General features: G+C 48.6%; 1 protein-coding gene across 6 annotated transcripts in view; it reads right to left on the reverse strand.

Annotated features, from left to right (window-relative positions):
- Positions 1-16,811, reverse strand: part of PABPC1L (poly(A) binding protein cytoplasmic 1 like) — a 27,687-nt gene that overhangs the window by 7,487 nt on the left and 3,389 nt on the right. For 3 of the 6 annotated variants that reach the window (XM_006016668.2, XM_006016669.3, XM_006016670.2), the window contains exons 2-13: positions 16,154-16,365; positions 14,927-15,120; positions 14,404-14,519; positions 13,279-13,418; positions 10,539-10,633; positions 10,022-10,159; positions 8,634-8,729; positions 6,644-6,910; positions 5,121-5,211; positions 4,656-4,781; positions 2,254-2,393; positions 641-734 (exon numbers count right to left, since the gene is read on the reverse strand). In XM_006016668.2, coding sequence (XP_006016730.1) covers positions 641-734; positions 2,254-2,393; positions 4,656-4,781; positions 5,121-5,211; positions 6,644-6,910; positions 8,634-8,729; positions 10,022-10,159; positions 10,539-10,633; positions 13,279-13,418; positions 14,404-14,519; positions 14,927-15,120; positions 16,154-16,346 — 1,690 coding nt within the window. In that variant the 5' untranslated portion in view covers positions 16,347-16,365. Of the gene's footprint in view, positions 1-640; positions 735-2,253; positions 2,394-4,655; positions 4,782-5,120; positions 5,212-6,643; positions 6,911-8,633; positions 8,730-10,021; positions 10,160-10,538; positions 10,634-13,278; positions 13,419-14,403; positions 14,520-14,926; positions 15,121-16,153; positions 16,366-16,811 lie in introns of those variants that run through there. The other 3 variants (XR_003091716.1, XM_025191397.1, XM_025191399.1) reach the window with 3 other exon arrangements.

Consider the following 16,811-nt stretch of genomic DNA (forward strand, 5'->3'; position numbering starts at 1 on the left):
ATTAGCAAAGTCCTGTGCCTGAGAGAGAGTCTGGGTGAGGCCAAGTTGACCGACAGGGCCCAAACCTTCAAGGAAAAGGATTTTTTTTTTTTAAATCAAAAACCCAAGAGCAGCAACAAAGCAGAGTTCTGACTTCAGCAGAAACTGAACCACTGCCCCTGCTGCAACCTGGCAACATGGAGCTCTACATGGCATTCAATGCTCGCTGGATTTCTTTTCAATTGGGCCTCTATCCATGACCCATGGCACAATTCCCACTGGTGACAGGTTCTCATGCATGAGAGACAGCCACCGCCTAGTTTTGGCACCACCTAATGGAAGCTATTCCACAAAAGGACTGGGGTGGGAAGAGCACCACTAGGCTGCGTTGTGCCGAGATATTAGAGCTTGCTCTGTGCACATTGGCTAGAGAAGCAGAAGCAGTATAAGTGCAGTAGCATGGCAGTGTTCCCCAGATAATTAGCTATACTGTACAGATAAACCCTTAGATTTTCCTTGGCACATGCAAGCCTAAATATCCTGCAGGCCTCTCATGCACAAACACAATGTGCAGCTGCAGCCAGTTACAGCTGGAATTGCTTCAGCAAGTTAATACTTGCCTCCTGGAGGAATAAACATGCAAGGCTACATTGGCACCTACCTATCATTTGCTTCTGCTCCTGAGGAGGGGCTGCAGCCAACATAGATGCAGTCAGTGGCTCCTGCCCCTGGACATGAACAGCAGGTTCTCCACCCTACACAACACACAAGGAACAGGACTGGTCAGAAGAGGTGGGGAACAGGACTTAGACTGAGCAGGGTGCGCCAGAGAGGTTTTAGAAATGAAGATTCTGGAAAGAAGGACACATCCCAGTGTCTGGCCTCAACAATTACAGCACCCTTTTAACTGAGGAAATCTCAGTCCTTAAACTTCCTGCCAAGAAGTCAAACCAGGGCTGAATTCAGGCAAGCTGGGAAACTAGGTATATCATAGACCTGCCACCTACAGTGCTCTTTGACTTTTCCCAATCCCTACCCCCTCCCCTAGAGATGCAGGGGGTAGGGGCTAAGAGGTCCTCTTCTACCCTACCAGGGGCAGAGACCCCGTTGAGAGGATGGCAGAAGGAAGTGCCCATTATTTACCCCAACAGCCAAAGTGTATCATCTCAGTGGGAGGATAGGGGACTGAACCTGCTCTACCTTTGTGCTATATACCTCTCTGCTGCAAAGGTGCGGGCAACACCCTCAAGCACCCCTGAGCAGTGGGTTTTGGTATTAACACTCCACTGTATAAGGCAATTCATGCATCCCAGACTGCTACTGTTTCAGGCTCTTTGAAGACTCTGACCTTGCTACAATGGTTATATTTGGTTCATGCTTTCCAGATTTTTTTTGAAAGCTTAAAACACAGGTCCTTATTGTCTCCCTGCTGTGATCACTAGATGATAGTTCAGTTTGACAACTAGCTTCACTCAGGACTACCTAGGCACAGGGTTCTTGAAGGCAGGTTGCTTGACCAGGCCACAACAGAATCAGGTTTGACATGGCTGCAAGTACCTGAAGAGTCACCCTTCTGGTACCAGAGGAAGAGCCTCTCTCTCCATTCTCAGAAAAAGAGTTATCCAATTTCTGATTTGCTACCAGCATTAAGAACCAACTCTGGTAAGTGACAGATTTCTAACAGTTTTTCACCAGGCAGGTGATAAGGCAGGAAGTCACAGTTCTGGGGGAATCTGCAAGCTTCAGGAGTGCGACTGAATCCTCTCTCCTCCTCCTGACAGAAGACCTCTGCATCAGGGCTGGCTGAGGGTTTCAGATCATGAGGTCTGCACCTGAGGCCTGGCCTCCACCAAGTGCACAGAACTTAGCAGGCAGTGTTCCACACTGATCCAAGTAGCCTGGCTGAGGGAGGCAGGATGCAGCACTGCACATCTAAGCACTTGGAGTCTCACCAGTGTCACAGTTACAGCAGACTGCAGTGCTCTGTGGCCTGTATCTCAGATCTTCCTCCTTTAACAGCCCCAAGCATACACCGTGAGAGAATCAGTCCATCCTTCCTGCATCTTCAGGAATTCCAGCAGCTTCACATGTCTCACTAAGTTCAAATGGAAACAACACAAGACCTGCCAGATCCTCCAGGAGCTCAGGAAACCAAGGCTGTTTTTGGAATGCCATCGTTTAGCCTTCTATTCAATGTTTCTCTCCCTATGACTATAGCAAATTGCTGAGTCCTGAGAGCACCACATCTGGGGTAAGAGCATGCGAACACATTACCTGCTGTACTGGCATAGGCGTCACACTTCCCACTGGCTGGACGTTCCGCACCGCGGAGGAGTACTTGTACTGTGAAGTGCTCCGGGGCAGGGAAGCTGTAGGGAGTGCTCGAGCGCTGACTGTCTGGGTCCCTATGTTAACTGAAACAGAGACAAAAGCATCTACAAGGAAGAGTCTCACCATCTCACCAGTCTCACCATCTCACCATCTGCTTGCACACACCAAAAAGCTTGGTGGTAGCACGTTCAGCAGGACAGCAAGAATATTCCCCTCACAGGTTCAAAGCAATCTGCATCTTAGAGAAGAGAACATGAAGACAGAGGACTCATTCGGTAATTCAAGGAGGTCAAACTCACCTCATATCACAGGCTGGGTGCAGCCCGCAGGGCTCCTTGCGGGCCAGATCCAGCCTGGGGCATCCGGTGCCTCCAATCTGGGGCACACAGCAGCAGCAGCAGCTCTGACTCTGGCCAGGGGCACATGGCAGCTCAGGCACGGGGCTCACAGTGGTGTCACTGACTCCAGCCCAGGACACGTGGTGGCTCTGCCTCTGGCCCAGGGGTTCAAAGCGGTACCAGCTCTGACATGAGGCAGTGGCAGAGCCAACAATGGAGGAGAAATGGGAAGCACGAGTCAAGCAACTGTTTACCACAGTGGTGGTGATGGGCCAACTGGCTGCAGAGCAACTGGGGCTGTATCCTGCCACTAATCACCATGCCCACTGGGACCCAGAGGTTGTGGGTTCTGCCGCAGGCCACTCACCTGGCCATGCCCCCAGCTTCTGCCACCAGGAGCCTGGCAGACCAGAGACAGCAGCTCTGAGGGCTGGGTGCAGCCTGCTCTAATCAATGGGTCACAAACAGATCCACCTACTGTCCTCCTAGAGGAGAAGTCAGTCAAGTCCAGCAACTAAAAGGAAGCACCAGAGCCCAGTATAAAGGGACTCGCCTAGACCCCGCTGAGTGCACCGACTAGGGTGGCTTGCTGTAAGAGCAACTAGGGACTGAGAGTAAAGAGAAGTGTTCTACGGGAGCGTAACGCTGCCCTCCTCTCACTGCTGGGCTGACTGCAGAAAGGAGGTGACAGCTGAGGAAAAAGTAAAAGGGATGAGAACAAGAAACACCGAGGGGCCTCAAACATGCCCTCCACACACTGCATGTTACTGCGCTGCACCAATTTCATATGGGCTCCCAGAATTCCCCCTGGGTGACATGGGAGCAGCTTCTCAATGCCTCCTGCTCCACCTCTCATTGAAGAGACACCCCCTTCTCCTCAAACAACCATTCAGCTGGCTCACAAGAATGGACCCCACAGAATCAAAGCATCTCCAACACCAAATGCCCTTCATTTCCTGCCTCTTAGAGAACAGGAGATGCGAGTGCCAAATAGAGAAGATGGGCCAAGCACCACAAGTGCCAAGGGACGGAATCTAAATTCGAGCAATTTATACTATTTTCTGGGCACAGCAGCAGCAGCTGGTTCATTACACACACAAGGTGACCTCATACATATACCCTATTACCAAGGCGCAACATCCTCCTGACCCACATTACCCACCTCCTACAGCCTGGCCTCCTAAGCTTGAGTGCGAAGGAGTCTAACTTAGTGCCACCCACGTACTGAGGGCTGAAGAGAAGAGAGGAGACCAGCAAGAAAAGTAGCCAAGAGACCTGCTTACAAATCACCTCTGGATCCAGCTGTAGGCTGCTCCAGTTTCCTCCACCGTGTCACTTATGCTGACAAAGAATGACAAGGTAAACTAACTGAACTGACAAGTGACCAAACTTCTCTCCCAGCACGCTGGGTGAGTATCTTTTGACCTGAATACTTATGGTGAAAGGTCAGCTCATGTCAAAGCCCTGCTTCCAGGTCTTGCAGAAGTCAGAGCAGAAGGTCAGCAGGTGAGTAGGGAAGGGATGAACAAGATGCAGTCAAGCAGGCAACACACAGTTTCGAGTCAACCCTGGGAGCAGTCGAGCAATCAGATACAAAGGTAAAATATTCACATAAGCAAGGACTCCATGTGACCATTTTAATGTCTATATAGTGCACACAGCATCCAGCAGGACTAAGCAGTATCAAGATCCTGTTGTGCTAGGCACTGTCCCATAGATATCCATCTTCCCCAAGAACTATAAATCAATTATCTGCTTAGACTGCTCAAGTCTATTTGGGATGGAAAGCATCATTTAGGATAGAGGGCACTTTACTACTGCAATGCAAACTCTTTAAAGCTGATCACCAACCATCCAACAGGAAAGAGAGAGAGGGAAAGACTTTCAAGATCTCCAGCACCACAAATAGACTGGTCTTCACAGAAGCAGAGGGACCACAAGTAGCAAATGCCCTCATCACCATGCCCTCACTATAGCAACCCCCACATCCGTGCCTCCTCAGCTTACCCACTCTCTGGGTCTGTGGTGGCACTCGGGGCACTTGGGTCGAGGCCTGCCTCATGGTGCTGATGTTGGACAACAGGCGCCTGGGTGGAGCTGTGGTCCTCAGGATCGGGGTAGCTGATGGGAAGGCTGCAGGGAATGACCACTTTGTATTAGAAAACACTTCCTGAAAGTACAGGTGCAGAAGAAAATGATCGAGAACAGTCATTGTTGAAAGAGGGAGGCCTTTGCTTTGCCACAGAGTAAGTGCCAAGAGCTTCCCCCTCATTACCTACAGGTGCCCCACAAACCAGAAGTGCCACACAGCTATCCGAGCCAAGCTTGAATTGATTGAACTTTCAATCCTTAAACCTATGCCAGCACCAGAGAACCAGAGGGAAAACACAGAACAAGAAGCAGCCACCAAAGTGCGCTCCTGCTCCCCCACTCACAAGTTGTCCACAGGGAGAGACAGATAGACTCACTCACGGGGAGGCCTGGAGGGCTGTGCACTCCAGCGAGCAGCAGGACGGACTGAGGCAACTGGGCTGGGACTGTAGAAAGTAGCTCTGGTTTGCGGCTATGAGAAGAGAACATGTTATCCAGAGTGATTTGCAAGCCAGAGTTACTGCATCAGCACCCACAGCAGTGACAGACCACAAAATGGGAGAGTAGGCCCAAGTCTTTGAAATGTTGGCAGTGTAAGTGTTCCAGGAATCTCTACAAACTGATCCATGCACCCCAGCACTCCTGGCATTCATACTGCACCTAAAACACAGACCCATTTCTGCTCCTTCCCCTTCACTCCTGTTCCCTGTATCCTTTTCAGCTTCCCTGCACATCTCCTCCCACTCACTCTGTATCTTCTATAACACCCCAGCACATGACTTCAGTCCTTCTCCTAGTCCAACCAGCAGATCCCTTCTCCACATTCAGAACCCTGCGCTGTACCAATTCTTGGAGGTCTTCCAACTGTAACCCATCTCCCACCCATGAGAAAGTTACTTGGGTTCAGGAGCTGTGCATACCAGCTAAGATTTAAAATCAAAGCATGCCTATTTAGGCACTTAAGGCATCTTTACATGTGCTCTGGGGTGGGGGTTGGAGGGCACGTTAATTAGAGCAGCTCTCAGGAGCCGCTCTAAGTTAAAATGCCGGCAGCGTCTTGTGTATTCATCATCCCACACTTCAAAATGGCAGCGGGGGTGCTTTAACAAAAGCTCGTTTGATGAGATTTAAAGTGCCCCCGCCACCATTTTGAAGCATGAGTATGCTGAATACACATGATGCCAAAGCTGCTGGAGTGTGCTAACTTAGATCAGATTAATCGAGTCTGTTCTGATGCATTCTAATTAGAACACATCGGAATAGGTGTCGGGCTCGGGTACAGGTGCCCCTAAATATGTAGCCTAATTTTCAAAAGTACTGACAATGTACCTGCTCCCAGGATTTCTGAAAGTCATACCACCTATTTAGCCATCTGCCTATGGACTTCAGAGCCAGCTTTAAGTAGCCAGGTTTGAAGGTCTTGTTCATAGTCTTCACTGTCACATGGGCACTACCAAGAGGCTAGTTTCTGTCTTAGTGTGCATATGTTGCAATATACTAGAGGGCCCAGAGGATATTCAATGAATAATCGAGATTAACAGATTAGACAAGAGCCAGATGCAGCACGGCACAGAGGTCTCACATCTCTGTTATATGATCAGGACAGATTATAGTGGTACCCCATTGTCAGATTTGGGTTTTGTGGTGGTGAAAGGACAAGTGCTCAGACTGCAGCATCACTAGGAATGGCTCCATTAACTCTGACATTTCCAGACTTAAGATTTTTTTGGCTGTTACCACCAGAATCCAAAAATAAGCTGTTTTTTTCCCACTTGTTGTTAGTTCAGGAGTTTACATGCACACACCCCTGCCATGCGAAAGGCTTGGGGCTGCTCTGGCACACCAACTCAGGTTTCCTGGCAGTCTGCTGAAAAGATGCAGAAGGAGGGGTTAGTGGAACTCACCTGTGGGATGGGAGGCAGGAAGTACCCTGTAGGTGGCTGGAAGGAGCCAAGGAGAGGGCCAGGCAGGGTCCTCATGGTAGACAACCTCTGCATATACTGGTTGGTGAGAATTGCTTTCCTTTCCTCCTTCCTTTGAGCAAGGGCAACATACAAAGGCTTGGTGCTGACAATCCGCCCATTCATTTCTGTCACGGCCTTGGTAGCCTCTTCTGGGGAGGAAAAACATACAAAGCCAAACCCTTTGCTGTGTCCACCTTCTGTCATCACCTATAATTAGATTAGAACAACACAACTGAGTCCACTGAATGCCATGTATCCCACATGCATATCACACAGGGCCGTCACAGGTGGGGATGCAAACAGGTGGAGGACTGGCAGGATGGGCAGAAGCCAGCCATCAAGAAAAATTGATGCTCTGACCTGGGTGCCTAGGGACTATATGCAGAATTGGTATTTCTTTCAGATCAGGCAGCAAGTAGGAGCCCTGGATTTTAATGCTATGCAACTGTAAATGACAATACCTGAGGGTGACTTTCCACCCCACCTTAATACTTAATTTTAGGGTTACCAGCAACAGGCACATCAAACAACTTGGCTGTAGTGCAACATGCTTCTCCATATGATATATATGGTGGGGCGGTGAGTGGGATGCACAAGAGCTGGGTTCATGACCCAATTACCCTGCACTAGCAACCACTGCAAAAGCAATTATAGAAGTGAGGAGAATCAGCACTGATCTGTTTAGATACTATACATACTAGTACAATGGTTTTCAACTTCTTTTCATTTGCGGACCCCTAAAAAATTTTGAACAGAGGTGCAGAATTATAAGCATGGGGATTCACATACTTTTGACTGATCATAGTAATCTTTCACAGACCCCTTAGACATAGTCTGCAAACCCCTAGGGGTCTGTGGGCTACAGGTTGAAAACCACTGTCCAAGTGGTATCAAGGATGCTAATCAAATGTCTGGGATTTACTACATTCAGTTCCAGTTCAATGCCAACTAAAGCAGTACTAAATCTAAGAATCATCAACAGCTTGCCTCATGAACAGGGATCTACTTAAAATCACAATGAGAAAAAGGGGTTTTCACGGCCTGTTCACAGCGCACGGAGTTGACTGTACGGGCATTTTGTGGCAGCTCCACCCCCTGGCACTGATTGGCGGAGAAGTGGAGGGGGAGGAGGGGCAAGGGGGCAACTGCCATCCCATCTGCTGCCCTTTGTGCCGTCCTGCCAGCCGGCGCCTTCCCCTCCCGGCAGCATTTTATTTTTATCAAGTTTTTTTGTTGATTTCACAGATAATTCCAGATTTTGTGGTTTTTCCAAAATCTGTGAAACTGTGAACTAAGTAGGTCCCTACTCATGATTTATGAAGGCTCACAACAAATGCCATGCCCTGCCTGAAAGCCGAGATTTGCAGCTGTCTAGTGAAACAGCCCCCACCAGCAACTGACAGGTTACAAGGTAACTAAATGTAAAGTGATGCTATTCCTATGAGCACAACGCTTCCCCCAGGCATGCACAACCTTCAGGGCAAACACAAGAACGACAGAACACAGCAAGCCCCCGGTTAATACTTCATACCATCTGAACTGCAAGGTGCCAGACTTTCACCTAGATTTAAGAGCTCTAGTATCTCTGAAGCTAACGCTGGCTACACATTTTCACTTGTAGTGAAGACATGTCAGATCTGAACTGAAGGGGATGATAAAATGCAGACATGAGAATGATGCCACTGAGGTGCAATACTCTGATTTGTCAGGGCTTGGATAATCCAGCAAGATTACAAACACTTCCAAAACCTGTACATCTTTTTAAAGGCTTGGTGCTGACATGAAAGAAATGCGATTCTTGGTATTTGGTTCAGAATACAAAATACAAACAGGCCGAGCCATTTACTTCAGCTGTGCTGAATACACAAAACTAACTCTCTAGGGAGGAGAAACTTTTAAAAGAACCCAGGTGGTAGCCTACATCCCTCACCTTGGCACTAGTAATGGTACCATATGGAGAGAACTCCTTCCTTAGCCGCTCATCATCGATACCATCGTCCAGGTTCTTCACATACAAGTTTACCCCCTAAAAACAAATAGGGCAACAGGTCAGTTTCCTCCTAAAGACAACAGGCTTCTAAAAATTCAGGATGGCTTCACAGGGCCCACAATATACATTACGCTGTTAGGAACTCATTTTACTGTGCCATACAGATTTCTTCCATCTGTAGAAAAGCTTGGAGTGGTTTTACCTATTAACTGTTAACGCAAAATTCACCTTTTTTCTGGCTATGGAAAGAATTCTGGAGACACAGCAAAGTCCCTGATGCCCAGTGGTTTAGGATGGGGCTAGCTGTGCATCTTCCTCACCTGAAGGTAAGACACACCCTGGAGGTGTTTGTAACACAAGCAGTCACTGGGAGCCCATCCTTTCTCTGATGGTTAGAGGTCTTAACTGCCAGCCTTTGGTTTATTTGTGTTCAGTTTATATCCATTTGTTCTAATCCCAATATCATCCTTCAAGCTTCCCTGGTGTTTATAGACAGCATTTCTGTCCACTGCGAGGCTCTGTTTTGCGAAGAACCTCATTTTACAACAGGACTTGATAAGCTTGTGAAGGGAATTATGGCGTAGCTGGTTTCAATAGCAATGGACTAGGCTCATTCCCTTTCACTCCAACATCATATGCTTCTCTAAACTGGGATAGCCTCTGGAAGGATCCAGCTCCAGAGACTCAGATGCAATAGGATACACCAAACAGCTGCACTAATTGAAGCCAACCCCTGCATGGGTACGAAAACTTGAGGTTGACTGGTAAACTCCCAAAACACATGACCAAAAAAAGAATACAGGAGACTGCAAAGAACAGCAAGGGGATTTGAAAAGGCATTTTCTAGCTCTCACAATAGCAGGAGATTTCCTGATCACAGAGGAGCAAAAACTCTTTATAGAACCTTAAAAGAAGGAAAGAAACTGCCTATAGAAACAATATGTGGTTGATCGGAGATGGGATTGATTTGTGTTACCCTGGGTATGAAGGTCCAACCTGTATAGCAAGGAGGGAGACTTTCTTCCCTAGAAGAGCTGCTAGAACCAGGTCGAATTTTAAAGAGCACTGAGCAGTGGCCCACTGAAGCCTCTAAGCATTTAAGTAAGAGCCCAGAGGGAACAATTAGGCTGGTGGTTGGCCCTTTTGAAAAAAAATGATAAAAATGATCCCATTCCAAGTACCAGATGCCTGAAGGTTTCCCCCAGAGGCTGGGAGATCCAGCAGGGCCAAACCCCATGCAGGTACTCTTCTGGACAACCATGTCAGAGCGCAAACAGGTAGCTAGCCTTGCAGCATGAGGCACAAAATGCTGCTGCTTACACCATTACCTGGTACCTGCTTGCTCTTTCCTGCTTGATCTGTTCAAATTTACGCTTCAGTTCACTCTGACGCTCCAGCCTCTTCTGAGCTCGGCCAACGTACACCATCCGGCCATTGATTTCCTTCCCATTCATGTCTGCCACAGCCTGCCAGAAAAAGGAGCCAAATCTAAGTACAGAGAGAAACAACAGCACCCACACTTGTCACACACTTCCCAACAGCTATAGGGCTCTCAAGGAACAGAAGTAGAAGCAGCTTTGCTTCTGAACATAGGTTACAGCGTGGATCTCTCTTCTATTTTGCCCAGGGAAACCTTGATCCCCCAGACACATTGCTCCTCTGGGATTCAGTATTACCAAGAAGTTACAGAACTTGTAACTTGTGTGTTATGGACTCTTTCTTCCTGGAATATTAGCAGTTTTTCATGTTTCAACAGTTGATGCATGTCAGGTTCTTTACACTGATGAGCAGGTACCATCAGGCATCCCTGGTCCAATTAAATCTATAAAGCAGGGACCCACTTGCCTTCTGGGCTTCCTCGTGCTTCTCAAAATTGACAAACCCAAAGCCTTTCGAGTGGCCAGAATCATCCATCATAACTTTGACACTTAGCGTCTTCCCTGCAATAGAAAAGTGTTAGGTATGAGAACAGCTTGGGGCACAACGATAGTGTCCATGGAATCTCAGCTCACAACCTTAGCAAATCACCGATGTCTACACCATCTCTTTGGCTAATGATCAGATGTCATTAGAAGAGAGCAAAGTAAGTGCAATGGCAGCAGCATACAAGATTCAGATATTTAGGCAATTCCTACACCTCTCCTACAGTTCTTGTTTGATGCAAAAAGGGAGACATAGGTGCATGTTTCAGGGGAGCCCTACCATCTACCCTACCATTAAGGCCAACAGGAGCATGACAATGGCAGCAGCAGCTGGGTACAGGCACCCAGCCAGTGCTGTGAAAAGGCATGAGGGCAGTAGAGGAATGACAGAGCTGCAAGAATCAAGAAGGCACTCTCCAACAGCTAGCGCAGGAGACTCGGGTTCTATTCTTGGTGGCAGATACAGCTTAACTCTGGGCAAGTCGCAAGTTCTTGCACCCCGTTTCTGTATCTATAAAACTGAGCTAAATATCCTTATGTATAGTCACATGGGGATCCCAGTTACAGAAATGCTGCCTTGCAGAGGCACAGTTGCAAGGTTTTCTATAGATGTTAAATGTTTTTAGTGTTTATCAAGAACCAACAATGAGCTGAGTGCTTGAAATAAAAAACAAAACAACAACAAACCTCATTGTCATTGCAAGAGCTTAGGGACATGATCCACTGCAAGACTCAGTAGAAAGTGTAACGTTTGCTTTCATATCCAGGTTGGATATTCACATTTTTGTAACTGGCTTCTATGTCTTTGCACAGTTCTAAGGCATTTTTCTTCCCTATTTGCTCAATGGGCTTTTTTTTTTTTTTTTTTTTTTTAAACTGGCAGGCATGCCATCAGTTATTCTCCACCTTCCAGGTAAGGGATGGATGACAGATAGTTATTGAATGCCTAATTTTCAAGGTTGCAAGCTATACCATTACAATCATGTGGAATGTCTGGCTAGGTCTGCAGCTGACTTGGTAATTTGAGTCCTCTGGACTTCCATTAGTACTTAAGAGGCAAGAATTCTTGTGGGTGATATCTTTTATTGGACCAACTCATAGATAAGTGTTTGGGTATCACAGTAGTCTCTCTCAAGCCTCAGTACACTTCCTCTTTAATGCTAAAGCTAAGAGTTTATATAAATAAGAAGAGGCCCAACTATTCACCCAAGTTCTCTCCTTTGCACATATTCCTTAGTTTCACTGCCTCAAATTCATTATTCTGTAGAACAGGGGTTGGCAACCCCCGACACACGTGCCAGAGCATGGCATATGAGGCCATTTTGCTGGGCACACCACAGCTGGCCCAGACTCTGGGCAGCTGCTGCTGGCCACAGAGTCCAGGGCGCTTACAGCAGGCAGCTGGGAGACATCTCTGATCCCACCTCCTCCTCCTCCTCCCCCATTTAGTGGAGACAGGGACCTGCTGCGCCAGCAGCCCTCACTAGCAGTGCCTGCAGGGTGGCTGGGGGCAGTGTGGGGGGAGTGGCCCAGGGTCAGGCCAGGCTGCAGACTCCCCCAGCTGCAGAGACCATGGGGCTGGCTACTGCCGCACCTGCTGCCCTCAGGGTCAGGGGCCATGCTGCGAAGCCACCAGCATCCCCACCCAGGCCAAAAGGCAAAAGGAAGCAGCACGGATGGCCAGGAGTCCCATGGGAAGGGTCAGGCGCTGCCGAGCCAGGCAGAACAAGCCCCGCCACGAGTGGCCACTGAAGCGCTCACCTGATGCAACACCACTGTCACTGTGGAGCGACACGCAGCCCAGCTGCCCCATGGGAGGGAGCCATGGGCTACCAGGGGCTGTCAGCTCCCCCTGCAGACCATGTCCCATGATAAGCACCTGCTCCCCCCCCACATGCACAGAACCTGGGCTGCATGCTGCTGCACTCCCCACTGCCTGCTGGGATCCACTGGCCATGCCCCCCCCTCCCCCGACACTGCTCGCCCAGGTGTTGCATCACCACCACACTGCTGCCACCTCACTGACTCATCTGCACCCTTTTTATCCCAGCTTCCTACCCTGGGGCTCTCTCAACACCCTCAGAGTGAAACCAGAAGCTCCAGGAAAGTAGGATGCAGCCAGGAGGGAGGGGGCAGATAGCAGCCACTCACCACCCTGCCCAGTCCATTGCAGGTGCCTAGTGGGGGTTGGCCTCCTGCCTGGGCATGCTGTGCCTCTGGGAGCTCCAGAGGTAGCGGGTACCGAGAGAGGCACTGCCGCCACAGTGGCATCACCCTACCAAGCTAGGAACCCCCAGGGAAGACTCCTCCAGCCGTCCTAGATGCCCCAGCAGCTGCCAAGCTGCCGCTATGGGCACCACAATTCCCCTCCCAGACCTTTTAAATCAACGGTATGGCAGGGAGCAAGTGTGTGCATCTCTCTCCCCTTCCTTAGGGGCTGCTTGTAGCAGGTAACCATGAGGCTGTAAACGCATCTTGGGGAGCACAGGGGAAGAAGTCGGGGCTGTGCTGCCACAAGGATTAGGCCCCTCACAGCTTCCCCACCATCCACCCCTGGCATGCCAACATCTTGTAAGCCCAGGATGCAGAGTTTTTTGGCACTCAGCCCAAAAACATTGCCAACCCTTCCGCTAGAAAGATTTTGCGTTTCAGACTTTACTCACCAAACCTGGAGAATATTTCCCGCAGCTTGTCATCATCCATGTCATCCCCAAAGTTTTTGATATAGACATTGGTGAATTCCATTGCTCTAGCCCCAAATTCAGCCTCACGCTCTTTGCGGGACTTAAAGTGACCAACAAAGCTGCAGAGAAGAAACAGAGGAACATGAAACCCTCTTGTAATGGTGACATACCTGCACTGGACAAGAAAGAGACAGGTATGTCCCCTGGGAGTGAGGCTAGCAGAGTTCCTCCTAAAGGTAGCGTGATTGTCAATAGGTCCAGTCTGTGTAGCAGCTCAGCAACTTGAATAGACCCTCCTTGCATGTGTCCATCTCCTCGCAGAAACTGGATATTGTTCCTGACCACTTGCATAGTGGCAGCGCCCAGCGCTCCCTGCCCAACAGAGCTGACAATCCAAGGGCCCAAACACTGCTGGGGAATCTCATTCTCAAATCGATCCTAGACAAATTACATCATTTGTTCTCTTCCCCAACTCAAACTTTGGGCCCACTTGCCTTAACGCCACTGCTGCAGAGCTGCAGTGGTGTTACTGCAGATTAATACCAGAGACTGAGGGAGAGAAAGCTAACTAGGTGCCAGAAGGCTATGGTGTGTCCTAGGAGAGGACCAGCTCAGGACTGGAGAAGTCTAAACCCTACCCCCTCCTTCGCCTCTACCCCAATTATCTTCAGAATTTCAGAAAGTCAGGTCCAGTGAGGAACCATGGAGAGATACATAATAGGACACACTCAGCTCATGCCTGGACCAGGCTCCCTTTGTGTTGCAACCTTGCAAGGATCATCCGTATAACTGTAATCCCCAACAGTGACACTTACATCAGCATCAACTATTTAAATGATACTCATTTTGGAGGGTATAACATATGTAGGAGCTGACAGCTGCTGAAGGAAAGAATGAAAGAAAAGAAAAGAGGGGTAGGGCAGAGGGAATAAGAGGATGGGAAACAAGTAAAGGGAAGAAATAGCCTGAACAGGAAGCAGTCTCCCATTAAAATGCTGACTGTGCACTGAAGGAGTCAGGCTAAGCAGGCATTTAGCTAGCACATAAAGGCCAGGCAGAGAGGGCTACCAAAGCATCACCCAAGGAAGCCCTTTCCCCACTTACACCTTGCGGTCATTGAGCAGCATCCCATTCATGGTTTCAATGGCCCGATTTGCTGCCTCGTGAGTCTCAAAGTGAACAAAGCCGTAACCACGGGATCCATTTTCATCGCAAACCACCTACCAGCCAAGCACAAAAAGCAGAGTCAGATGCTCAAGAGCCCTACATGATAAGCAAGGATCCTCCCATCTCTTAGCCTAGGCAGAATTCCCCCCAAAGCCCACCCCGACTTCACCCTTAGGGAACATCGACCCCGTTGGCATCTTGTTTTACCCAAGCAATAGTATCTAGACTTGGCTCATGACATACTATCGGGGTGGGGCGGGCAGGTGGAGTCTGGGTCACAGGCTCAGCTTCTGGCCGGGATTGAGTTCCATTAATTCAGCAGGTAACAACAAAAAGGAAATATGACTAGGCGTGGTACAAAACAGAATTCAGACTTCAACCTGTTAACTATTCCTGGCAACTAGTCCCAGGCAAGTCCTGTGATAAATCCCGTTCTTGCACCGAGTAAAAAAGTTCCTACCTTGCAAGAAAGGATATTCCCAAAGGCTGAGAATGTGTCGTATAAGGCTTTGTTGTCAATGGAGTCATCCAGATTCTTGATAAAGACATTCCCAACCCCCGATTTCCTGAGACCTGGGTCTCGCTGGGACCACATGATTCGAATCGGGCGACCTTTGATGACTTCAAAATTCATGGTGTCCAAGGCTCGCTCAGCTGGCAGGAAACATGCACATTTGATTACAAAACAGGCAGAAGGAACTGCAACACAACCTTGGCCCCTTCTCCTTCAAAAGAACACCAGCTGTCTGAGCGATCAAATGGTTACAAGAAGTGGAGAGGTTTTATTTCCAAGCCTCACCATTGTGAGAGGGAAATATATGAAATAAAGACCGGAGAGGCAGCCTAAGCTACTTTGCAAACCAGATCCCAAAACAGCAGAGGCTGTGGAGGAGATTAAGTCCTCCTGTAACACCTTATGGAGAAACTGTCAGGCAAAGGGCTCAGTTCATGTAACTGCCTACAGCTATCCCTTGGTCCATGGTGGAAAACGAAGCGTGTGAGACTGCCCATTGGCCAAGGCATACTGAATGAGAATGACCGATTCCTCAATGAGCCCACCCGGGGCGTGTGGGCAGCAGATCACAGCTCTGCCCCAGCTCTGGACCATGTTGTCTCTGCTGCAAGATCCTGGCCCCGAAGCAGCTCCTTGTCCTGTCAGCACTGCTGGGACCGGTCTCCATGGAAACCCTGGCCCTATGCTGTCACAGTTTCACTACTCCTGGGGTCTCCATGGAAACTGGCCGCAGCGACAGGGACAGGGGCTGCTGGGAAATGGAGTCTGCCGTGGGCCCAATCCGGTCCATGGGGCAGACCTTGCTCGCCCCCGAGAGCGAATGGGATACAGATACAGCATGGAATACATGTACCGCATGTGCCAGAGCTTTGAGGAAGATTGCTGTTGTACACAGGTGAGAAAGTCAGTTAGCAAATTAAAAGCATAGGAGCTAATGATGTACCCTGCTTTATACAGGGACAGAGATGTGATTAGATGCTCAATCCTACCAGTGGTTACTAAAGAAGAACCCTAAGCAAGACTATAGTAGATACAAAGAAAACTCCAGTTTTAAGCCAGTACTACTTCTTAAATGCTCCTAGAATTTATACACCCCATTTAAGCAGATCCCCAAACCACCGCCAGCTATACACAAAAAAAAGTTCCAGGGAGGTTAACTTTTATCAAACTTACCATCTGCAGGCTGCTGAAAATTTATGTAGGCATAGCCCAGTGATCGGCGTGTGGCAACATCCCGACAAACTCTGATGGACATTATCGGCCCAGCAGGCGAGAACTTCTCATATAACATGGCTTCTGTCACATCTGGGTGTAGATCTCCCACATAAAGAGAGGCTAATGGATATCCAGGGCCACTAGCATTCATGGTCAACCACAAAGCTTAACTTTAAAGTGAAGCAAGACCCAGTTACACACTGCAGCACAGAAAATACCTTTTGTGCTAAGATAATACAGCATGAATCATATGAAGCAACCAAGAAAAATGTGATCCCAAACCTTCCTGTTGCCCATGAAGTTGTATGGTGCAGCAAACAGAAATCATAAATTCTTACTAGCGGCATTTGGATTATTCGTACCTCTGGTATATCACAAGCCTCATATGCACACCTTTGGTATACCAGAAGCTGAAACTAATCAAAATCATTTGAACAGCAAAGTCTGAATTGTTTATTGAACACTGACATCTTACATAAACCCCTACTCCATGGAAATTATGCAGACAATAGGACACTCAGATGAGGTATGACTCACTATTTTCAATTTACATGCACCAGTTAAGAGAACCAACTGGAGTTTCATTCCCTGGTAAACAAACAGCCCTATCCTGCTG

The sequence above is a fragment of the Alligator sinensis genome, unplaced genomic scaffold (assembly GCF_000455745.1).
Source record: "Alligator sinensis unplaced genomic scaffold, ASM45574v1 scaffold76_1, whole genome shotgun sequence".
NCBI lineage: Eukaryota > Metazoa > Chordata > Crocodylia > Alligatoridae > Alligator > Alligator sinensis.